Source organism: Apus apus, chromosome 2 (assembly GCF_020740795.1).
Source record: "Apus apus isolate bApuApu2 chromosome 2, bApuApu2.pri.cur, whole genome shotgun sequence".
Taxonomy (NCBI): domain Eukaryota; kingdom Metazoa; phylum Chordata; class Aves; order Apodiformes; family Apodidae; genus Apus; species Apus apus.
This window is the reverse complement of record NC_067283.1, coordinates 112,543,030-112,569,460: the sequence shown is the minus strand read 5'-3', so window position 1 is coordinate 112,569,460 and position 26,431 is coordinate 112,543,030. Positions and strand designations below refer to the sequence as shown.

Below are 26,431 nucleotides of genomic sequence, written 5' to 3'. Positions count from 1 at the left end.
CTGGTTTTAATTTCCTTTTTCAAATATTCCATTATCAGAGTGTATAATTCTAGTCCACAACATACAGTACCTAATTTCATAAGAGGATGAGTAAATGTACATCAACACAATTTTTTCTTTCTCTTTTTGTCTCAAATTAAATGCCACGGAGCCATGGCTTTTCACATACTGATCTAGGATGCAGGTTTTAATGAGCCACTGAAGTGACCTGCATTCTCCAGTTATTACATACAAAGAGGAATATTGACCATCTGCAACAAAATTATAATGCCTTATTTGGGCAAGTTAATTTGTCTGAACATTCCATATTGTAATTGGTAAGACTGTTTAAATTCAGAAGTGAGGCAAGTGTGTAAATGACATTAATTTGGGCTCTCTTTGCTATTTTAACTGCTAGACATGCTGGAAAGATCTTTTTTTTCTTGCTCTAAGAAGGCAGAAATCTAAGCAACAAATGCAGGAGGACCAAACATTGCAGGAAACAGCATGAAATTGAACTCTTATTTCTATCCTGTTACTCTCCAAATTATTCTCCTCAACAGAAGTGGTTAAAAACCCACATGAGCCTACATCCATGAGCTCTGAACAAGAACTTACAAAAGGTGTGAATGAATGGAGTCAGTGCACTGGAGCTGAGCAGCTCCATTTGTAGGCATGTGTAAAAGGTGGGGAGGAGAAGAAACTAACAGGACTGATATTGACCTGGACATTGCTGGCAGAGTGCCTAGGAGGAACACAGATGAAAAGAGACTCAAGGTAAATAAACTCTTGAAGTTTATCTTCATAACAGAATTGTCATAGTTGGAAAGGGCCTCTGAGATCACCAAGTCCAACCATCAGCACAAAAAAAACAAACCAAACCAACCAAACAAAAAGAACCAAGCAGTAGAAATCACACACACTCCACCAAAAAAGCACCCACAAAACCCCCCACAACCTTGGCCACTAGAGCATGCCCTGAAGTGCCACATCTACACATTTCTTGAACACCTCCAAGGATGGTGACTCAACCACCTCCCTGGGCAGGCTGTTCCAGTTCCTGACCACTCTTTCAGTATAGAAATTCTTCCTAATATCCAATCTAAACCTCCCGTTCAGGTCATTTCCTCTGGTCCTATCATTACTCACTTGGGAGAAGAGGCTAACACCCACCTCCCTACAATCTCCTTTTACGTAGTTGTAGAGGGCAATGAGGTCTCCCCTCAGCCTCCTTTTCTTCAAACTAAACACCCCCAAGTTCCCTCAGCCACTCCTTGTATGATTGTTCTCCGGACACACTCCAGCAACTCCATGTCCAGAACTGAACACAGTATTCAAGGCATGGCCTCACCAGTGCTGAGTACAGGGCATGACCACTTCCCTGCTCCTGCCGGTCACACTACTCCTGATACAGGCTAGGATGCTGTTGGCCTTCTTGGCCACACTGCTGGTTCATGTCCCTGTGCCTGTCCAACAGCATCCCCAGGTCCTTTTCTGCTGGGCAGCTCTCCAGCCACTCTTTCCCAGCCCTGTAGTGTTGCCTGGGGTTGTTGTGACCAAAATGCAGGACCCAGCACTTGGCCTTATTGAACCTCACACAACTGGCCTTGGCCCATCAATCCAGCCTGTCCAGGTCCCTCTGTAGAGCCTTCCTACCCTCTAGCAGATTAACACTCCCACCCCATTTGGTGTCATCTGCAAACTTACTGAGGGTGCACTCAATCCCCTCATCCAGATAATCAATAATGGCATTGAACAAAATTGGCTCCAAAACTGAGCCCTGAGGGACACCACTGGTGACCTGCCACCAACTAGATCTGACACCATTTACCACAACTCTCTGGGCCTGGCCATCCAGCCAGTTTTTTACTCAGTGAAGAGTACACTTGTCTGTGCCATGATTCACCAGCTTCTCCAGGAGAATGGTGTGGGAGATGGTGTCAAAGCCTTACCAATGTCTAGGTAGACAATGTCCAGAGCCTTCCCCACATCCAATAGGTGGGTCACATGGTCACAAAAAGAGTTCAGGTATGTCAAGCCAGATCTGCCTTTCATAAACCCATGCTGACTGCCCCTGATCCCCTGGATGCCCTGTGCTTACTGTGTGAGCTCACTCAAGATGAGCCTCTCCATGATCTGTCCCAGTATTGAGGTCAGACTGACCTACCATCAGAAGGAAAAGCTAAAAAAGAGATTTGGCAAGTTTGGAAGATCTGCTGGACAGTTTCCACTTAGACAAATCAGAAAGCTGCATAGTTTTTAGAAAAAAAAAATAAAGTAGGAGCTGGTTTATGCTTAGATAAACTTTACAGTAATTCTACAGCTAAGAATTTTACCTATGAAATTATGGAAAATTTTCTTCTTATTCTTTTCTGGAACAATTTCTAGTCAATCAAATCAGCCTCTGCAACACACTTTACGCATTGTAAAAAAATTCCATTAAAGAAAGAAACATTGCAATATTGCCACTTACCTGTCTGTCTACTTCTGGAAGCAAAAGCAAGAGGTATTGTTGAAAATGCTGAGGTAAAGAAGCAAATGTGTGTTTATTTATTAAAGCCCTCAGGTTAGTGTTGACTAGAATAGATCCTGGTGTTTCTATGTCAATATCCTCAGCTTTGGTCCATTTCAAATGTCCTGGAGTAAATAAGCAGAAACAACTTTAAACATAAGTAAGACAATAAAAGCAATTAGTTTTAAGTTTTTAGCTTTTATTTTATAATACAGTAAGCTCCAGAGAAACGGTGCTCTAAGAGAAACACAGCCTTTTCTAGGTGTCTTAACAGCTTTTTTTATATTCTCTTGAGCTCTTACAGGATCCATGTTTCAGTTAACATCACAGCTGTCTTACTTCCAGCTCAACAGACCAACTCAACACAGCAGCAGCAGAAAATTTTCCTGTCGTGTCATCAACATAATTACAAGCATCTATTTCCAAGCAAAAGACTGCTTGATGAGGATGATGTGAATCAATCACCATAGAGTGCTGCTCTTCCGCCATGTTCCACATCTGCAGTGCTCTATGGCCTATATAACTTGTCACACAGCACCTGCTAAAAACTACCTGTGTGAATAGACAGTGATCATAGAGATGAGAATATTTAATGTGCTAAATTAGTGTCTGAAAACATGCATTTTTCAAAAATTTTCTAAGAACCTATGATCTAAAATGATCAACACACAAAAGGCAGCAGCAGAAATTATCAGAAGTTTAGAAAACAGGGTCTATGAGCTAAAACACAAACCTGAGTACAAGTCAGATAAAGACTCAGCAGAGGGAAGGGGAAACACATAAATGGCTGATGCACAGGATTAAAGAACAATTTCTTCTTACTGTCCACAGTGGATAGCAAAGGTAACAGGTTTTAACTCTGGCACAGTAAGAAATATTTCTGTGAAAGTATTGAGAAAAGAGAGCTTTCAACCACCAAGGACAGGGAGACACTAGATTAGATCCATAGGGAGGCATTACAGTCTCCATCAGTAGAAATCTTTAGGAAAATGTTAGACATATACCTGTCAGGAATGACAGGGGTATAACTGATTTTGCCCTATTTGACGAACAAATTAGATGACCACTGGAGGGTCCTGCCTGGTCTCATTTTGTTATTATTTCTAGGATAATATTTAAAAGATACTTTTTAAAGCTCCTTGAAAAGCAATTACTGTTTCCTGTTTCAGGGTATATACACATTGCTACAGTCCTTTTTTTCCTCTCTATCTTAACATATGATACTCAATATAAAAATGGAAGAAGTGGGTAGTCCAGGTGGCTGGAAAAACTCAAAAGCTTCAACCCCTCCCACAAAACTCCTCCAGGTTTTGGTCTGTTGTACTTTCAAATATTTCCAAGATGCTACAGAAGGGGTATTAGCTAAATCATAGACAAACTCCAGCAGAATCTCTAAAAAAGAAATGGAAAAGAACATCTTACCGCAATAAGCAATGATGACTTATAGCATTTACAAGGTACCTCTCAGCAAGGATTATAACTGAATGTTAGGAAGAATAAACGTATTTTACAAATGGGGGAATTTGGGCATACTGATTACTAGGAACTTCTGAAACACTTCAAACTATTTAACAGTAACATTAATAAAAAAAATGCAATTACACTTTAAATTTCTTGGAAGGCCTATAGTGGTCTCCCCTGAAAAGCTAAAACCTCACCCACAAAATGTACAAATTAAAGAAAACGCAGCAGATTTGTACATTTTAAAAGCTGCCCTCAGCCACAGCCTACCACTAACATTCCTGCTATTTCCTTTTGCTTTTCAGCAGGCAATATGAACTGAATGAGACAAGGATTACTTTGCACTCAGCGCACGATAACCTTTTCCAACACATATTTCCACAATACTGTATTTCAGTACAGCAAAGACCCCATTACAAACAAATGAATGTCCTGTTATAAAGGACAATTGTATGGAAGAAGTCCCCATTTTCATGAATGCTTCACAATAAACTGTCTTCACCATCTGTTCCACCCACTAAATATAAATGCAAAAAGAACAAAGTCCCGAAGCGTAACACAAGTAGTATGATGTATCTGATTTTAATGCCTGTATATATACTCTTTTCTGTAATCAATACAGAATAAACATCCCCATCTTCTTAGTGACTCCAAATTGGAGTAATAATTTTCCCCAGCTAATGCATCATATCCTATGGACGGACATACACATAGAGATGATCCAAACTAAACGCAGATATATGACTTCAAAGTCAGTAACATTCTTCAGTGGCAGGTATTTTATAGTGTGAAAAGCTCCAGACAGTATCAGAAAATCAAACCTAATCCTTTGTGCCTTGGTCACACGTTTCCTGATTTATTTGACCTGCTGCTGCTTGCAGGCTACTATGGAGGTAGTATCAACTCATGGAAGAAATGTGTATATTATTCCTAGGACAACAGGCCAGTAGTTCACTGTGGATAGCCAACATAGCCCTACCATAAAAAACCAAAATCTGTTCAGAAGAACAAGTTATTTCTCTTGCACCATTCCTACAGCTAGTTTAGGACCTATACTGCAGCTCTCAAGTTTGTAATCAGTTTTAGCAAAGTATTTCAGAGTAATATGGAAAGCAGTAGTTCTGTGGAATATGACTAGAGTATGGCTCTGAGAAGAGTTATGACAAAATGTATGCCAATGGTTTTTACATTGTTTTCCACAGAAAAAGACATTTTGAATTCTTATATAGATGCTACCAGAGTTTTTGGGAGTCATTGCCCAGATCAGAAATATAACCTGAAAGATGAGAGACAAACTCAGGCTTACAGCCTTAGAAAGTAAGAGATTAGTCTCTTCTAAGAAACAAAAGGGAACACTATAGTTCTATATCACAGTATAAAACTCAGAATAAGAAAAGGACAGGAATCACATAGTTGGCAGAATCAGTTAACTAAAATGGGAAGAAGTCATCATAGTCAATGGGTGCTCAGAAATTCTACAAATCACAAGCAGTGAATGTTGGAGAGATCAGCACTTTTGGACAATCAGCAATGTCTGGAACTGCATAGTGCACTATATAGGACACTGGACCTCTTCTCAAAGGTGCTCAACAACTCTCCTATTAGTATCCCAAGTAATATTATAGGAGAAAAATTTCAGCAGGCACAAGAACAGAAACCCTTAAACCTTACACAAAGTTCCCTGCATTCCAAGTGTGGTATCCCAAAAGGCCAGAGGATTTTTTCTGAAATCCACAAAAAAATTTAATTAATTCATTTTACATTTGGTATCACTTGACAACAGTTGCTGAAATACCTGAGGATGGGGATGTATGTGTGTATGAAATTATGTATCTCGGTCCTATATAGAGAGAAAAGTTATGGGAAATAATCTAAAGTTGAACATATCTTAGCATAGCAGAAGTTGTAATACTAAAGAAATATTTTCATTTTGGAATAATGCTATTTGATTGACACAGAGAATTATCTATCCATGCGTGACTGATGAACAATCTGCAGAAAGATCATATAAGAAACCAAAAAACACTATAAAGGGGGCTTGTGACACAATAAGGCTTGTAGGAAACAACTTGCCAGGAACTTGCAATAGCATATTTAACAACAAATCTATGATATTTAAGAAGCATGTTCAAGCCATTTTACAGCTATTTTATGTAGTGCTGCATCCAGCTCTGGAGCCCCCTATGCTAGAAGGACAGGGACCTGTTGGAGCATGTCCAGAGGAGGGCAATGAAAATGATCAGAGGACTGAAGCACTTGTCTTATGAAGACAGGCTGAGGGAGTTGGGGCTGTTCAGCCTGGAGAAGAGAAGACTCCAGGGGGACCTCACAGCGACCTTCCAATACCTGAAAGGGACCTGTAAGAAGGCTGGGGAAGACCTGTTCACTAGGGCATGTAACGATAGCACAAGGGGAAATGGTTTCAAGCTAGAGAAGGATTTATTTAGGTTGGAGATTAGGAAAAAGTTATTTAGTATGAAGGTGGTGGATCACTGGAACAGGTTGTCTAGAGAGGTGTTGGAGGCCCTACCCATGGAGACATTCAAGGTCAGGCTTGAAGGGAATCTGAGCAATCTGTTCTAGTTGGAGATATTCCTGCTTACTGTAGGGGGGTTGGACTAGATGACCTTTAGAGGTCCAACCCAAGACATTCTATGATCCTATAAATATAATACTAGGCTGGATCATTAATAAAGAAGAATAATTTTATCATCACAAAGGCAGATATTTAATAATTTTTAGGATGATCCAGTCACAACAAAAAGCTTGTTTGTTAACTTTTCCACTATGGCCAAATTGCAAAATACTTCTCTAAATGATGCAGCACTATGCTGACTGCAAAAAGTCCTTTGTATAGATAAAGAAACATCTATGTAATTATTCTACTTTACTTTAGCCAAGACAAGAGTCTTATTGAACACTACATTTTCTGCTCCTTAGGGAACATTTCCAATTATATTTCATGCAGAGCAGGAAAATCTGCTGTCACATGGAGCTACTGAGAATTTACTCTTAGCATCTCTTCAGAGAAAATACTTCATTAATTACAGATCATCATCTATGAATCTTGCTAAAAAACCCAGAAAATAATACTACAAACTGTATCTACAACCTCAAGAGATGTAACTTCAAAATAATTAAGATTCCACTGAAGAAAAAATCAACCAAAGAAAGAAAATCAACCAAAGAAAGAGAATCAACTAAAGATGATGTGCCAAATCTCTATATGACATGGAATAACGCAAATGAAGAAAAGAGGGTTAACTTCTAATAGGGCAGCAATGTAAGCAAATACACTGTTATCTTTGGGAATAAATGCATATTAGATCATAAGCAAATTTATGAGGAAGAAATAGTATTTGCTACACTCTGCCCACAAAAAATCATAATGCAGCAATGATAAGCTAATTGCTAAATGACCTCTCTGCCTGCATCTGCTTAGGTCAGTCAAACTTTAAAAAGCAGCTACAGAAGACCACTCTGTGGGGGAAAAAATGTCCATGTATTTTCCAGGTACCCAGAAAGGGAGATCCCTTCTTGAGAAAGGGTCAGTTGCTGAGTTTGAAAAAGTGACATAAACTGGAGAAATAAAGCTTGTATAGAGAATACAGTTTAGAAAAATATCAGTATTACAATAACAAGGTATTTATTTTACTCCTACTCACCTAAACCAGATTTTTTTAACCTCTTTAAGTGCTGGCTTGTTTGTTTTCCAGTTGGAGACTTTTGCCCATGTTTCATCTCTTTATCAGAACCATCTGCTTCACCATTTTTAGATTCAGACCCTTAAGAAAAAAACAACCAAACATTCCAAACATGATACTGATGCACATGTACAAATAATCCCCCCGAGAACCTCTGACACTGTAAACAAAACAAAAACAGGATTTAAAAAAATTGACATCTGCTTGCTGAAAGGCAATACACCTTTCTGGTCACAATACAATTCCTCATCATCAGAGGAAATGGAAGAAAAAGCTCAATAAATCAATTAAGTGCTGAAACTGAAGTCTGCTGAACACTGCAGTCAATAAAAATGTTCACTGATCTAATAAAAAGAACGTTTTCCTATAATGCCCAAGAGATATCTTTAAAAGTATTTTAACCTCAAGTTATGGGGCAGTAAAGCAAGCTAAAGGTGAAAAAAAAATCATTTCTCTGTGAAGAAATGCTTATAGAAAAGATATGCCTGGAAATACAATTGTGAATTTGTGTTAAACATAGAAACCTCTTAAAATCAAGCAACTTAACCACCAGACTAAGGTCAAGGTTATGCTGCAGTGAGATGCATGGTACAAAAAGAAGAAAAGCTAACAAAAGGATCAGAGTATTGCAATGCAGAACTGACACGTAAATTCACATTCACAAAGAAGCTTGCCTTTCCTCCCCCCTCTCCTCTTTTTATGGCACTGAATGCCAGCATGTGGTCCTCCATTAGAGTTCCAGAGCTAAATAAAATGTTACTTTGCATTCTTTTAAAGCTGCTGCTATTACCAATTGTCATTTTACCATGTGCCTTCAGTTTTTTATTGAAGAAAAATCTCCATCCTTGAGACACCAGATTTGATAAGGAAATAAAGACATTAAAACAAAGCCACCAAGTGGAAATATTATTTCAGCAGTTTCAAATTCTGTATGCTACACAGCTGATTCAGAGGACTGCTCTGTGACTAGTGCTGACTTTGCGAATGGTTCTTTAGCTATTTACCTGAAGGTGAATCCGACTGCTCATCAGACACCTTTAATGGTGTCAAAACAACACGAGGAACAGTCTTGTTTACCATCATTGAGACTCCATTTCTTCTTTTCTGCTGTTGTCTTAAAGCCTACAAAAACGATAACAAAACATAGAATGTAACAAAAAATAATGCTTATAAGTTAATGACATGCGACATTTCTCTACCATTAAACTGAATGTCTTAAAATAAGCATAATTTACATAGCTACTGACTTGCCAGACTAAACACTCATCCCCTTTATGTAATTTTCCTTTAAAATAAAAAATCAGACTTCTGGTTATAAAGAGAAAGAAGATGCACCTTAGATCATTTTCCAATACAGTTTTGACAACAAAGAAGCACATAACTGTTTGCTCTACCTTAACAGCACAACATGATAACCCATGGAATGTGAAATTAAGACTTCCAAGTAAAAAAAATATAAAATAAATGTTTCAAAGCCAGAATAAAACTATATATGTCTGCACATCTCTTGCAGGTGCATCCTCTCCAGTATACTGCTCAGTCAATCAAGTTAACACAGAGTGTCATCAGTATGTACAGCATGTAAGGACTACAGTATTGATGCACTCACTCAGCCGTGAGTAGTGCTGCACAAAATCACTGAACATGGCAGGAATCATTTATTTTTGTGAAAGGAATCAGTCCTAATCTTGGAAACCTTGCAGCACTTGGCTTCTGTCTGCTTGACTTTGGGCATTAACCTTCAGAACACGAACATGATGGTGTTCTGGCAAATCTGGGGGAAAATGATACAAGAATAAATCTCTACAGTTGGGACTGCTTTGTGTTTCATAAATGGATCAAATACAGGGTTGATAATGTAATACAAAATATAGAAAGATTAGAAATAGCAAATACCTGTCAGACTGTTTTATATGGAAAATGAGGTATGATTAAAAACATCTTAAGACATACAAATATGAATACTTCCCAATTAATACATTTGCAAGCACTAAGATTCCAAAATTAATCAGAATGGGCTGGGCTTAATACAGATCTCTCCTATCCTTCTATTTTTCTTCAATCTTACTGTGCACTCTTTTTGTGACTGTGATTTGTGTTATGATCTTAAGGGGGATTTATTAAAGTAATCCTATATCAACAAGGAACATATTCGGTAGGAATGATCCCTGTAGGTTTGTGAGCATGAATGACTGATGCCTTATAAGGTTTAAGTCTGTAACTTCAGTTAATCTGTAATATCTTTCCAAAATGTTCACATAGCTAAATGATAATAATAAAAATATATCTGGAAAAAGAAGAAATCGGTATCACTCTATTCCTCTAAATAACACACTGCACAACATAAAATACATCAAGCCACACAAAAGCTATTCCATTGATTAACCCCTTTTATAGTACATTTCTTGAAAGACACACAAACACTGTGCAATAAAAAGCAAATTAGAACACTTGAAATCAAACAAAGAGAGGAAGCTGGTCAGATCTGCACTGAACCAAAGAAGCAAGCAGAAAGCCATGAAGAACATGAATACTTCACACATTTTTGAGACAGAAAATTCACAGTGGTATTGAGCAAGTACAGCCAGACTTGTGGACAGAAAATTCCAAAATATTAACATTTCTCAAAAATTCCCCCAAATTCCCAAAATTATCCTCAGTGCACAGTCCTGCCAAGCTAAGTGTCAAACCGGGTGATTCTTATTTAATACTATTACCACTGAGACAATAACAAATAGTCCAGTAAAAATTAACTGAAAAGACAGCCAACTTCTGTGCTAAAGGCATACCAATATAACCACAACCCAAACTTCGTATTGTTGTGCCCCACAGCCTGATTTGTCTGTTGAAGAGCAAAGAGAAGAAATATCCATTCTTGGTGTCATCCTCCCTAAACAAATGAGTAAAAGCCCAAATGATGCCCCACGTTCTCCTCCAGGTTCCTCCTGACCTTTCAAGACAATTTCCATCTCTACCAGGAACCCCAGCCTTGTTGCCAGCATTCATAAGGAAATACATTTTTAAAGATTTATACAGTCACTTTGACAGAGGTAGATTCTTTGCATAGCCTCACAGCTGATTTTCAGTGCTTTAGACTGAACTGCCATGAGTGAGAAAAAGTAAGCAGCAGAGTATCCTCCACCAATGACAGGCAGTCAGCGTTTGCACACCTGAGGTGACACATGTGCTGCTGGAGTGAGGGCAGCAGTACCCAATCTTTGTCAGGCATACTACTTACCTTCTTTCGTGTTACAGGTAGGCCACTTGTGGACCTTTAAGCACACTGATGTTGCACTTCCAAGAAGCACAGGCCACCCCATGCTCAAAGAGCATTAATGCAAGACAGTGTGGCTCATCCAGCACTCTCCAGACACTCAAGAGCCACAAAAGTGGGAAACACAGCTAGGAGCAGGCAAACATTGCTATCAGAACCATTTACTTTGAGGCGTAGCCCACTTCTGAGCTACGGACTAAACACCTCAGGATGTGAGGATTAAGGACAGATACCATTTCCCTTTGACACACATTTGCTTTTCAGACTTTCTTTTTCCTTAACATTCATTGTACCACTGCTGATCCCTCCCCCATCTCCCTCAGTTTCACAATGTCAGGAAGTGATCACCAAGCAGGACTCATTGATAAGTTTGAAAATCAGTCTATTCAGGATGACTCAACCTTACAGTAAAAGCTACACAAGAGGCCACCTGAAATACAAGTTGTAGAATATAAAAAAAACAACCAACAACAATAAACCATGTGGACATCAAAATACATGTCAAAGTTTTAACACAAAATGCCAATGAATTCCGCTGTGCCCAGAGAAGAGACAAATAATCATCCCTATCTTTCTATCTTTTCATTTGTCAAAGGAAAGATAAGAAGCAAGGCAGGAGGGTACAAAAGTATCCGGTAAATAATCCAATAATCAATTTGCAGAGTAGAGAGTTGGCTGAGATTTTGCCCAGTCATCCTATTTAGTGAGACATACTATTCCCAGCTAATCACAACAATTCTGTGTTAAATTCTGCTTTGAATTTAAGGCTGCAGGGTTTGAAATTTTGCATAGATAAGACTGCATGACAACACTAGGAGCAACACAGCAGAGGGAGACATTTCTGTCTGCTGCCTGGTTACTAGTAAAGCCAAACAGCAGAAGTGGTTAAATATACACCAAGGACACTCTATGCAGTCTCTGCTGAGGATGAATATGTAACTTCTCTACACTTAGCCTGAGGGATATTAATTTTAGGATACAAGACTACTGTAGGATAAAACACAAATCTTACATCCCAAGATTAATTCTACTTAGCTGGAAAGTCAATGGGATTACTCAAAGTGAAACATACACCAAACACCTTGCTATATTGAGCTTTTCATGCACAAAGCTAATTTACTGCTTTCCCGGTCATCAGGACCAAATAAAATTCTAGTTTTGGTTCTTCTGGTGAAGGGAATAAACACAAAGTAGATGAGTCAAATTTGCAGCTAGCACTGAAGAAAATGAGAAATTTTATAACTTATTCCAAAGAAGATTTTTTCCAGATCTCACCAACACAAACGACATTAGCATCTTTTACCAACACAGCCTTTTGCATCTCATCCATATTTAGAGATATATAACCTCCTAGCTGGGCTGCCTACAGATCTGCAAGAAAGAGCAGATGATTCTACCAAATGATAAGGTGTCATTTTCACTATGGAAAGTGAGAAACACATATAGCACATACGACAGCTTACATAAAGTATATTTTTCTTTAATGGGACTCTATGTTTACATTTCAGATGTATTAAATCACTTAGTCCTAAATGCTTGAGTGAAAAAAGCTTCAAGTTGTAAATTCCTAGAACTGGTAACAGTTGAAGTATTTTGGAAAATGGAACTACCATCCTATCTGTACAGCACATAAATAAAAAGGGAAGAAAATGAAAGTTCATGTGGTATAAAGGTTATATATTAAACACTCTCTTAAAATCACCACCAAAATATAATACTTACATCCAGCCCTTAAGAGCAGATTTGCAAAGAACATCTGTGAATCTCTTGCACGTAATAAGTAAGAAGAATTCCCAATATTCCCACTCATAAAAATGAACCTGTGACCATCTGTTGAGTAACACTGCCATGGTCATCATACAGGGCTTGGCATAATGATTTGTTTAATGAAATTACTTTTATTGCCAAAGTCTTTAAGTAACCTATTAATCAAAACTCAAAATAACTGAAAAGATGAGAAAACACAAACTCGGAAGATGGATGGCAAAAGAAAAACACCATGCAATTAACAGTGATCTTCTAATTCCAAGCAGTTTTTTATAAAGAGGTGACAAGACAAAGTCTCCTTCTCTTTTTTTTATTTATGAACCTGCTGGCATGTAGCAGTGACTTGGAGGCTTCATGAATGCCATTATCTGTTCTTAAGAATAATAATTTCATATTATTATTTCACAATTTCATCAACTAAATGTTGACCTTAACACAGGAAAGAGTTATTTTCCTGTGTGACAAAATGGTTGACTCTCTTCATTAAAAACTAAAAAAGAAGTCTTTAAAATAGGAATTATATAAACTAAAATGTAATAAGAAAAGGGAAAAATACTACCCCAAAAGAGCACCAGAAGCAAAATGTCAAGCTCTGTGCTCTGATTTTACTGCTGCTTGGGATATTTTTTTTATTTTTCTTTCCCATATCTTTTCAACTCAGAATGAAAAAATGCAGCGTACAGAGAAACCATTAATGAAGAAAACTACTTTCATTTGAGCTTCAATACATGACATGCTGAGAATGTTAAAAATTAAGTTATTAACAACAAAGACATGTAACACACTTCGTTGCATTAAGCAACATTGTCCCAGATTTCTATTTGTTCCATAAATGCCAAGGCTGCATTCTGAAACTCCCATCATGAAACATAACCTTTGAAATTTCACACATTATGGATCAGAAATGTAAAGCTATGAAATTCATCCGTTCTGCAATGTGAAAAACACGAGCTGTGACATTCAGAGAAAAGTCTGTTGCACAAAATAAATAACAACTCTACATCATGGTCAAGGATCCCAAATGGTCAAAGAAGAAAGAGATTTATAGTTTATCACTGATTCACTTAACGTCACCATAAAATTTTCTGTTTGTCCTCTCTCTCACCCTCATTTTGTTAGTAAAATTACCAGCCTTTAATTCCCATGTCTGTATTAAATTAAAATTTCTCAGTGGCAACCTGTTTCCTGGATACACACAGCAGTAAAAATAAAACACTAAGCACCACAAACCACAAAGAATAAACACATTGTTGTTTTTAGAATGCCACTACTTCTCATATTAAACATACATGAAAAGTACTTTGGTATAAACATGCAAATACAAGATCAAAACAATAATAAAGATGTCTTCTTAACACTCAGAGCCAGAGTTGCTGCAGATCATGACAGACTGCAAAGTAAACATTTTTGTTGCTCTCCCAATCACAGAAACAAGAGGACAAAAAAACGTGATGTGTTCAATGACTGTTCTGACTTGCATGTGAACAAGGATGATGATGTCATTATGCATTGACTCAGTGACTTTTTTTCTAAAGAGAAGAGTGTTGGATTTTTGAAAATTGTTTGTATAGCATTAAACCAGTACTATCTATAAGCTGGTAAGTACTGTGATTTATGAGGAAATCTGTTTTTTGGCACAACAAAACACATGAAGGTAAGGAAACAGTTTGTAGAAAGCAATTTTAAACCAAACTAAAATAAAGATAGCAATGTCAATACAGAATCTTAAAACAATAATCAATATCTTCCCTTAGGTCAAATTTGCAAACACACTCTGCGCAGGGTCCAAAGCATATTGGTGGGGCTTCAGGGCAAGGCTGCCATACTCCAGATAAAATACCCTGTCATATTACCTCTCGGAGAAACAGGTGCATCATTTTACATTGCACCAAGGTAAGAAGTTACAGTGCAATGCCTTTCTACATTGTTTCATCCTGGGTTCTACTAGGTGTCCACACACCCTGAGCATATAGCCTTGTGGGGAACTCACTCAACAGCTCCTGGAACAACATTTGCAGGTAGCTGCTCCTCAGCATTTTGTAGGAGGCTACCTAGAGCTCTGAAGAATTGTGAGCTGCTGCAGCTCCTGTCTTTCCCTGAAAAAGCCAACCATTTCTAGGGTGCAAGTCAAAATCAAGGCATGATTCATTTTCACCTGAGTATAATTTCATGTTATAAACTATTCAAATCAAAAGCTGTTCTTTTCATATGGCCCAGAAGAAGTCACTAACTTAGACACCCAACTGCCACTATATGGAAAAATCAAGTAAAATCACTGGAAAAGCTTGACCGCTACACACCAAATAAAATGAGAATTGCATCTCCAATTATGATCTTTTTCATTAATACAGTAGCAATGACTAACCCATCTTAAACAGTTCCCTGGGTTAGTTGAAGAAAGACATTGTCAGACAAGTGCAAGTCTTAGAACTAGGCCACTATCATCAGCCAGTCTGGGACTTGGGACAAGCAACTTTATCTATAGAATAGAACAAAGAGTGCTTTCGACCTATATTTGGGAAGGATATTCCACTATGTAGCAGTGGTAGATTTAAACAAAGGTAATGTTCATGCCAGGACATATTTCAGGTAAGGGACACTTGTCCTACAGTGAGGTGGTAGAGGGGCAACTACACTTCAACACAGTAATGTTCTAAAGTTGCTTCAAAATTCTTTTCTCAAGAGTAAGAAATTCTGGAAAACACATTTATTACAACAGAAAACATGCAGGAGAGCTGCACAGAGCATGCTATGCAAAAACCCCAGAGGAAAAACAAACAAGCAGAATGCTTCAGCAACAGGGAGCTAGTTATTAAAAATGGATACAAAAAAGATTACAGGGATTGTGTGGATTCCTGTCAAGGGCTGAGGACCAGAAGAAAGTCCCAAAAACACTGTCTTGTGTCTTACCAAAGTACTGTGTTGAGCAGCTGGTACATGCTGCCCATGCATAGGGACCTTTAGAGGGACATACCGTGCAGCCTGCCTTCGGGCAATGCATGTATTCCCTGAAGAGCTCCTGCTGGAACTCTTGCTCTTCCAGGTTGTTTTCCCCATTATGCAGTCTCCCTGCCATAGTTTCTCTGTCCTCTTCCCTAGACTTGTCTTGACAATCAGAAAATCAGTTTAGTTTATCATCTTCGAACTTCCATTTTCCTGAATGCATTTTGTAAATTCCACTGTCCCTTCCCATGTCTCTCTAGAAGTCAAAAAGCAACATGTTTTCCTTGTTTTCCATTTGTCGACAGGAAAATTTGTCAAGAAGCATCACTTATGTCACCAGACATCTGATCAAATGCTTCAGCTAGGGAGCCAGAATTCTCCAACTGTGGCCTTGGTAAATTTGTAGCATCTGAAATGAAACATAGGAAAATGGTTAACAGAGACACTGAGAAACTGCAGCAAATTCTCTATACCAAGGAATTCAGTACAAAAAATACCTCTCAGTTCACAGTGGATTTTCAGAGCCTTTCAGGAAGACACCCTGTGCTCAAATTCTAAGTGATAAGGACATAATCATAATGATCTCATCTGTCATCTTTGTTTCTTTGGGGGGCAAGGAAGGGAAAGGTGGGCAAGTAAATATATCAGGCTTAGATCAGAACGTGTGAGTGAACAATTGCTCAAATGAGTCAAAGGACAAGCACCACAAACAGACTCTGACTGGATTCATTTCTATAGACAGCAAAATGCTTCAAGATAACCTGCATCTGGCTGTAGTCAAGGAAAGAAGTCCTAACAGAATGCATGTGGAGGGAGTAGGACTGGTGAGTTTGCTCTTGTTCTTCTCTCAAAGCAAGATAAGCAGTGTGCCTGAGCTGAAGACAGGAAAGCAAATCCACACCAGCATCAAGGGAGATTAGGATTTTACTTTCAGTGCCAACCTAGGCACTTGGACACCTGTGTCCTTAACAAACAAACAGACAAAGAAATCTTGATAAACTAGTCCTGTGAATTTGGGTAAACCAGGGCTAAATTTCACTGTACACCATTCTGCTCTGAAATTTATTATCTTGTTGCTTCAGGTTGTAGGTTGTTTCTAATAATCATTACAGTTGTGCTTAAAAAGTCAGCTTGAAATGTTATTTGGAGCTGTACAGGTCTAATGTCCTATAATTCAGAAGCAACACATTGAGCCAAACCATAACTTCCCCACAGCCCTCTTACTGCTTGGGGCCTGACAGCATCCACTGGAAAAAGAGGGGTGTGGAGTTGCCACTTCTACTATAGGAACAAATCATATGGATGGGTGCCTTCCTTCTCCATAAAAAACCTGCATCTACCCACTTTATGACCAAAATAGTGGCACATATATGAACCCAGCCACCAAGCATGCAGACAAAGCCCAAAGTTAAGAAAAACAAAACAAACCAATGTCAGTAACATACCTTGTGTAGACTCCCTTATTTCCTGAGCTTCTCTCCTCCCAAACCCACTTGGCTGCTGTTTCTGGAGTTTCTGTCTCTACAAAGAGATCTGGATGCCCAGCACAGTCTCAGACATGTCCTGGTCTGTATTCAGATTCTGAGTCTGAACGGAGTATCCTTCTCTTCTCCCAACAGAAAATTTATGGGTACCCTTCTTGGTGCTGATTCCAAAGTGCCAAAAGTGAGGCAGGATTTTCTTCCACGTCTGGGAGTTCTACTATCATCCCAGACACTGTTATAGTTCATCTTCAAGTTCTTTATCCTCTCTTGGTACTGCCCCAGGAAACAACTGGTGCACTGATGGACAAGGAGCTCTTACACTTGGCTATCAGAGTCCAACAGACACTAATACCACCTCAATGTCCTGGATATTCACACATGCTCAGTGTTACCTACATGAGGTCAGTTTGCAGGTATGATCGTTTCTTCTGAGAAATGTTCCAAGAACATCCTGATAGATACAGACAGATCTGTACATAGCGAAGAATTAAAAAAAAAAAAGTATCACCTGAAGTCAATGGAACAGAAACTGGACCAGAGAGGAGCATGGTAGATACTATGCCATGACTTGATGTCCGTACTTGAGTTAGGTCCAGATTAAGAATAATTCACACAGTAGTGTGACCGTGTACCACTGCTAGCAGATGCAGATGTAGCTCAGTACTTTCCCAGGAAGAGATCCTTACATGGGTATGCTTGCCAAAACTCTTGAGTGTGAACATGAAGTAAATCAGTATGGACCTGATCAGTACTGACAGGAAATCAGCATGTGACAGCATGCCTTAAACTTTCTTTTCAAATGTACTAGATCAGCAACAGCTGGGCACACATACCCAAGCACTTCCAACAGCAAAAGGGAAACAGAAATCTGCAATATCTGCCATCAGAAAGCCAAGCATAAAAGGCAGCTCTACACCATAGATTCTTTTGTCTAAACCCTCATGAATGGGAACTATTTTGTTGGACATTACCCTCAGATACTACACAAGAGCGAAACTGAAACTCTTTCAGAAATGAAAAAGAAGCACATCCAGTGGTAAAATTCTCAAAAACTTTCTCCCAACAAGGACACTATGGAAAGCAGTGAAGTTTCCGGACCAAAATGGCAGCCCAGCCTTTGAAAGGTGAGGAGATAAGGTCTGAACTGTGACACAGACCTTGTGAGAGTCCACTGCAACTGCAAACCTTCCTAGCCTCTGCAAAGTAACGTAGATCCACTGCTACCTGAGAGAAGTCAAGACCAAGAGCCAGGGCTCAGAAAATGCCCTTTCCTTCGAGCTCTGAGCATAGCTCAAGAAACGCAGTGTTGTGACTAATTTAAGTCATGAGAAAATCCTAAAATGCAAGCCATTAAAAGAAAATGTGATATTGCTCTTTGCAATCTAAACCCAGGAATATACCTCTATAATTCATAAAAATCAAACCATATGTAAATCCAGCATATAATACCAAGGAGAATTAAATATGACCAGAGTTGTTAAAAACAGTGGACAAAATCTTCTAATTCTAGCTCAGATCTTCAAGCAGTACTGTACATTATCAACTTGCCTCTCACTTTTAATTGTTATGGATTACAAAACAAAGAGACACAAGACCGAGTGAATGTGAAGAAGCCACTATTTTAAAATCAGTTGAGTAGGAAACTGTTTGAAAGACTGTCTTGCATGTTCTCATTCTGTGAAGGCCATTTAGTAATAGAAAAAAAGCAATAGCTAGGGAAGACCCCATTACGACATCTATGTAGTATATCTATGTTTATTATACTATAAACACTTTCTGAGAGCACAATGATGGCTCATCTTCTGTTACTTCAGCATGTAAGTCAGTATTAGTTGGAGAAGCAGTGCATAAAACCATCTAAAAGGTACTACAGGTTCTTCTTTGTACAAATTTCAGGTATTACATATCCATAAAAGTAACAGAAAGACTGGAAAGTGGAAGAATAAATTTCCAACAGCAATTTTATAAATAAAATCACTGTTGAAGTTTTTCCATCTTTGCTACAATATCAAATTAAATCAAATCTGCAGAGTGCATATGGCAGTAGCCAACAGCTCAAACTTTCCAGAAAAAAAGCAAAAATCCTCTACTATTACACAATACAAATGTCCATTTGTCTAACTCGCAATCTAGATAAAACATTTTACTCATAGCTGTAACACTACTACTCTTATACTCTGAAGCACAGGACCTAATTACCATCAAGTTAATTAAAACTGATTTCTTCTTATCGATTACTTAACTTTCTGATGCTGCTTTACCTTACTGCCTTAGGGAATGTTTTCAAATATTTTCATCAATGCTATAATTTTTTACATTAATTAAGCTATTCTGATTGGTTTGCCCTTTTAAAAACTACTCTCAATGCTATATGCCTAGTAACTGACAAATAGTAGAGTTTGAACAGTTATACAAGTTCAAACATTTGTGGCTTCACTCTTCGCAGAGCTACTAAGATGATTAAGGGAGTGGAACATCTCCCTTATGAGGAAAGGTTGAGGGAGCTGGGTCTCTTTAGCTTGGAGAAAAGGAGGCTGAGGGGTGACCTCATCAATGTTTACAAATATGCAAGGGGTGAGTGTCAGGGAGATGGAGGTAGGCTCTTCTCAGTGATGACCAGTGATAGGACAAGGGGTAATGGGTGTAAATTGGAGCATAGGAGGTTCAAGGTGAATATCCGAAAAAATTTTTTTACTGTAAGAGTGACAGAGCACTGGACAGGCTGCCCAGGGAGGTTGTGGAGTCTCCTTCACTGGAGACATTCAAAACCCACCTGGATGCATTCCTATGTGATGTACTCTAGGTGACCCTGCTCTGGCAGGGGGGGGTTGGACTAGATGATCTTTCGAGGTCCATTCCAACCCCTAGGATTCTATGATTCTATGATTCTATGATTCTTTTTTCCCCCTTATTTCCCTCTGCCCATTCTGTTCACCCCTAAGAAGGTTCATGCACTGCAAAAGATCTTGACAGAAATTTCCAAAGAGTGTCTTTTTCACCAACTATCCACACAGTTAGTGAGCTGCATCGTGCCCACTGCTCAATTTTCCTGACTAAACAGATGTGAATCCCCAATCTAACAACCCTTTCCAGTCCTCAAAGCCTGTATGTACAAGATAAATCTATGTAAATTATAAAGGTCTATTAATTGTAGTGGATTTTATCTCAAGCGGCATGAAAAACTAAGCACAAATACGTGTTTTGAGAAGGTGATTGTGCATAGGCTTTCCTTAACTTAAGCCTAAATTTAAGCCTAAATCAACAACCCTGCAAAAAAGCACCCCATTAAATACTAGACTTCCATTAACCATAACTAAGAGAGCAGTTATGAGAAAAAATTAAAGCAATGTTGTCTCATTAAGCTAACACCTTATAAATGCTGTATTTCTGTTTTAAGGTTTTTACAAGACTGTAAGAATTCCTACCTACTTGAAATTGAGAGGAGATAATGATAAGTTTTTAGTTTTTCTTTTTCATTCACCCAGCTGTAAGCTGAACTAATTTGGCACTGTTGGAAAATATTTTTCATATTGTTATGCTTTCAGTTCATATCTGACTTTCAGTACCCAGTTTCTGTTGCCAAGCTTTACTATTTATCATGCAACCTAAATCATCCAAATAATGAGTTCTTCAAAACACAAAAACTACGCCACTTTTGTACTCTGTATAATACAGTAGAAAAGAAAAATTACTTAACAGACCATAAAGAAAAACTGAACAGCAAGTACATCCAGATTCTTACCTCTCTCTCTCTGCAGAATGTCTTTCAAATATATATATTTTTTTTTTCATTTTAAGCCTCACATAAAATTTCCAACACAAACGCTTACATAGGAAAAGCAGGGGTGTGATAATAGAAACAATTCTGCTTGGTTGAAAGGCACTTAAAAAACCACCAGTTTCACAATAAATAGCAGGACTGCACCATCAGTAAAAAAAAAAAAAAAAAAAAAAAAAGAAGGAAAAATCCTAGCAATACACCACTAAACAAAGCACTAAGAATCCTCAGAAACGCCTTGAAATTCTGTTGAGATCTTACTTGTATAAGACTGACACAAATGCTACAAGGGAAACCAATTGATTACCAGTCAATAGAAACTTACCTGCTTCAGTGCTTTCTTTGTGTGCTGCTGGAAGGAAGATACTAGCTTGCTTTGCACCGGTGTATTAGTAAGGCTTGAATCACGACTGGAAGACATTTCTTCAGATGTCTGCTTTGGGCAAACTTTATATAAAGAAAAAAAAGAAATAAAAAAGTTCACTCTAAGAAATGCGAATAATCCTGAGCTCCACAGGAGCTGGAAATCCAGCCATATTCTAAATAAATGTATTGCTTTACAAATATTTGTACCTCATCAGACCCTTTCTATGCAGTTCTGGAGGACTTGAATATTTTGCCTTTCAGGTCCTGAAAGGTAACTGAAATAGTTTAACTACGATTTTCACACAGAAGCTAGACAAAAATTATTTTCCTCACCAAGATGTTTTTAATGGATTAATATGTGTCTAATGTGAATTTATACAAGAGACACTGATGACCCCATGTTCCAGAAATATTTATAGATATGTGAGACACAGAATAAGCCTCCTGGTTAAAAAGAAAACAAAACATGATTAATTGTTTTAGAAAAACAGCTTTACTAAACAGATATGAAAGCTGTGAAAATAGCTGGAGGATCCTATTAGTCCTGGTTGTCAAAAAGTTGGACTAAAAGAGCTGTAAAAAGCTTTCCACTCTTTATGCCTTGCCTTACTATTACTCTCACTAGTGTCCTGATACAGCCCAGCTAAAACAGCATTAGCATGAACCCAGAAGGTAAGAATCCTTTTTCCCATTCTCCTCTGCTGACTCATTTCAAGTCTGTCTTCAAGTGCTGCTTGAAGCTGGTTTTCGTGCAGCTGTATATATTTTTCCAAGGCTTGCCATACCTTGCACACCTACCAGAAGAGCTTGAAGGCACTCAAAGCAGCCGCACAGGCACGTGTCAGAAATAATTTCAGCCCTATGTTTCTGTTTGCTTATAGTTTTCTCCTCCCATCCTTCAGTGGGATGAGCAGACACCTGAAGTAGCATTCTAACTCCCTTGCCTTTAGCAGTGTTTCACAGAAAAAAAATATTAGTTAATAATCATTTAGTTACCAAAAATTAATGGACACCATGAGATTCATGCGTTTTGGTTAAAATTTGCCTAAAACTGGTTTTCACAGTGAATGAATAAATAATTCTTTCTTCACAGAGAATGAACTCTGTGTTATGGCAATAGCACTATGTCAAGATAATTTTCATATTAGACAAAAAATTTTCATTAGCAGATAAGACATATCTGATTTTGTTGCAAGACTTATAACTGATACTTGTCACTTTTTCTCCCTATACTTGAAGAATTTATCAAAATATTTAAGGAAGCTGCAACACAAGACAGGTTCTTAGCTTACAGCATCACCTGGTTTGGATCAATCTTTTCCACATGATGAGCCAAGCCTACTATCAAAAACTTAAAGGAGCAGCAAGGTGTCAGCAGAAAACAAACAATAGCTGGTTTTTATAACTCAAATCACGCAATAGCTAACCTCCTGAGACAAAGAACACCTAAACCAAAATAAGAACCTGACATTTCAAATTACCCAGCTTTTGTCTATTCTTTCAAAGAGTATTTTTTGACTGTTTTCTGACAAAGTCTGACAGTCAAAGCTCTGAAGAAAAAACAGAAATAGTATGAGCACACAAACCTCAGAGTTAAAGAGAGGAGAAGAAAAAAAAAATTAAAACTGTTTAAAGAATGAAAACTGTTATATATACTTAACAGTCCCTCCTAAGAGAGAATACAACATGAACTGTCATGAAAAACCTGTTCCTTCTCTCCCGATGACTGCTACTCCTATTACCTTCTTTTTAAAATGGCAAATTCTGGTTTTCAATATTCTGATTAAGGACATTATCCAAGACTCTCCCCTGTTTATTTTGGTGCTATAGTTCATCCTGGAGATGTTTGGCAACATTAACTGATGATGTTCAACATTGCATCTGCTAATGTCACAGCCATGATAGAGTACAGGAATAAAACTAAACACAGTTCTATATCCATCTTGTTCTTTCATTAATTTTGCTCTTAACAGTAAACCCTGCTACTGTCACAGTGTCTAGTATAAGCCATACTTCTTATTTCTATCATTACTTCGATTTTACTTAAATATATTATCAGTCTATTGGCTTCTTTGGCTTCCGTTTCCTTAAAGCTTTGACAACAAAGTTAAACCAAGGAACAGGGATTGTTCTTGTGGGTGAAGCAACTGGAACTGAAACCCACTGAAACAATAAATAGTTTTCCATCACTGTGATCCCTTCTGCAGGTACAGAAGGACCTCACTCTAGGCTGGTTCAGTTTAGTGCAACCCAAAACTAGTTCCCTCAGAGTCCTGAAAGACCAATTTTTAGTGTATAATAAAATAAATGTGTTGATTGGAGAAAGTAAACTTAATTTATTAAAAACAAATTATACTTCCTTTCTAAAATATATTTTGTACATAATGAATATTTACCTGCATATATCCAGTAGCTTAAATAGTAAGAAGCTATTTTAAATATTGTTTTCCATGTTTTAAGTAAATTAGCATTAAAAACCAGTTTGACACAAATCATGGCTATAAACCTAACCATCCAGTAAATAAGAGATATCATTGCCTATTTTAAAAAAGTAGAAGATACAAAGATACAAAGATCAAAAATCTAAACACATTATCTTAATTTATTTAATTACTTAATAAGTTACACAGCCTATTCACCTTATTAGCAAAAAATAATGCTAAAATTGATACACAGGCTTTATTCAGAAGATAAAAATATATCATTTACAAACCATTATTAATTTGCTTTTCTGTAAGAAATGAAATAGAAACATGAGAAAATTAATAAATGCATTCTTTAAAACATGTTGTGCAACGTAGTAATTTAAATCAATCTGTGCCAAAATCTCACTATAACAGAATGCCTGAGACCACAGAAAATTGCATTTATTTCTTTGTTAATTTTTGAAGTCCAATTCTTTTTCTTGAATGAGTCAGAAGATGACAGAAAAATGTGTTTGAAGTGAACACTGATGGTCCTAATAATAATAATAATAAAAAAGCCTTAACAATAGTGCAGGCATTTCTGCTACGGAAATAAAAGAACACAGTAAAAGACAAACAAATTCAAGAAGAGCCAGTGATCTTTGTGCATACATCCAACTTTGAAAAGGTGCAACTTCTTTGTCCATAAGCACTGAAGATGCATGCATATTACCAGATCTATGTTGGCTTGAGAAGCTTTATCAGAAAAGAATGCTAAAAATAAAGTAGATGCTGGGGAAGAGAAAAAGAACCCTGGAAGAAAGTAACAGATGAAAGAAAAATATTTGGGTAGCAAATAGAGGATTCACCATTATTACTACAGTAGAAAAAGAGAACAACAGCAGTTTTAAGCCTACAGGAGGCATTTCCATTTTCATGGAGAATAATTAGGCTCCATTCTTTAAATTGGCTTCTTCAAGGGCCAGGGCTGACTGAAGGAATAAAGCAAAAACCAACTATTCAGCCATTAACTGTTAGGTTATGAGCTGGAAGAGCAGGTGGGTTTCTGAAGATAAGACCTCCTTAGTGAGTGTTCAGAGAGTGTTAACATGAATGATAGAATTTGACTTAGTTAGCAAAAAGAGCATATTAAAAATGTTTTTAACAACTTCCATTTTTCTAAGACCAATTTTGGTAATTCTTATGAAAGGCTATAATCTATAAAGTGCAGTAATGATATCTTTTAATTTCAGATTTTATAGGCTATCTCTGTAATTTTTTATCACCTTTTGCCTTCCCCACCCAAGAAACAGGACACCTATATAAGACATTAGATGATGTTTTTCTTCAAATAAAGTATTTTTATAGGAATACAACTTAAAATTATTCTGTCTTACTGCAATTGAAAGTTCTCAGGAATAATTATAAACAGATGTATAGATAGACAGAAAAATTCCTAGAGTGCTTTAAGCGGCTTATTTTACCAAAATAAATAGTACAATTAATTCCAATTTCAGACAGACTATACTGATTCAAAATCAAACCAGTAATACCAACAGCAGTTCATTTCTTTGTTACAGAAACCACAGCAGATGAGAAGGATTGTTTACTAATGGCCACATTACAAAACACAAACTAATATTGCTACCATATGCTAAAGACTAGAGTCTACTTCAAGCACAAAATATATACACACACTCTGGAGCTACGAAAATTAATGGAGAACTCCCTTAGGAAAACATGCACAGAAAATCTCTCTCTAAAATGTCCATAAAATTCAGTATTTTCTTTGGGTGACACAGATCTATACTTGTATTGACATAAGTGGTCACGCTTTGCCAACACAGATGTATCCAGTAATTCACCTCCATCACTCTTTGATCTCCAGAGCCCAACTCACAAAATTTGAACAATTCAGAACTCGACTGTTGCCATCAGCTCTTCAAAATGAAAACCAATTCAGGAGTGCGTTAATTGTGCAAGTATGCCAATGCAAGCAAAAGCAGATGCATATATCAAGGGCACTACTGTGACTATAATATTATTTTTGAAAAGCAATACTAGCAATGTGAAATGATAAGTAATATTCAATAGTATTTTTTGTCAAAAGACATCAAGTACCACATCAGCTTGATAGCTTACACTGAATCACATTATAATCTCGGCATGCTTTTGAGCCCAAACATTTCATATAGCTTTGAAAACTGTTCATTCTTATTCCAAAGGAAGTCAACATTTTCTACTAAAAATATACAACCTATCATCACTGAGCCACTGGTTTCCTAGGCCTCATTAACTCTACTGTACAGCAAAGAAATACAGATGAGAAAGATCTGTTCTTCAAACTCCACATCATATTCTCTTATTCTTATGATTCTTCTCCAGTGCCAATGAAACAAACATAAGTTAAACTTGATACTGGGTACAGTATTTTTATTTTATAGCTACTTGAGTGGAGATGAAAAAACACAACATATTAAACTAAAATGAAGTGTAAAACTGTCTCCTTCTGATGTGTCATCCAAAATCTGTATGTTTGAGCTACCCTGTTATCAGCCTTCTGCTTTAGAAGAGCCCGTCTCAAACGCTACTGTTGCCATGTGCAATGGACATATTCAGCAGAATCATCGAATATTATTCCCAAGAGAAAAGATGCTAAGGATAACAGGTTTCCCTGAATTGTCAGAAATTTCATTCCTGGAAAGGAACTGAAATGTGGACTCAGGTTTCAAACAGTAGTGAATATTCATTCTTCACT

The 26,431-nt window shown here is 37.5% G+C and overlaps 1 protein-coding gene across 1 annotated transcript in view; it reads right to left on the bottom strand.

The window, feature by feature from the left end:
- Window positions 1-26,431, bottom strand: part of ASXL3 (ASXL transcriptional regulator 3) — a 135,490-nt gene that overhangs the window by 41,135 nt on the left and 67,924 nt on the right. The window contains exons 6-9 of the mRNA XM_051611836.1: window positions 21,228-21,349; window positions 8,661-8,778; window positions 7,618-7,737; window positions 2,453-2,616 (exon numbers count right to left, since the gene is read on the bottom strand). Coding sequence (XP_051467796.1) covers window positions 2,453-2,616; window positions 7,618-7,737; window positions 8,661-8,778; window positions 21,228-21,349 — 524 coding nt within the window. The remainder of the gene's footprint in view (window positions 1-2,452; window positions 2,617-7,617; window positions 7,738-8,660; window positions 8,779-21,227; window positions 21,350-26,431) is intronic.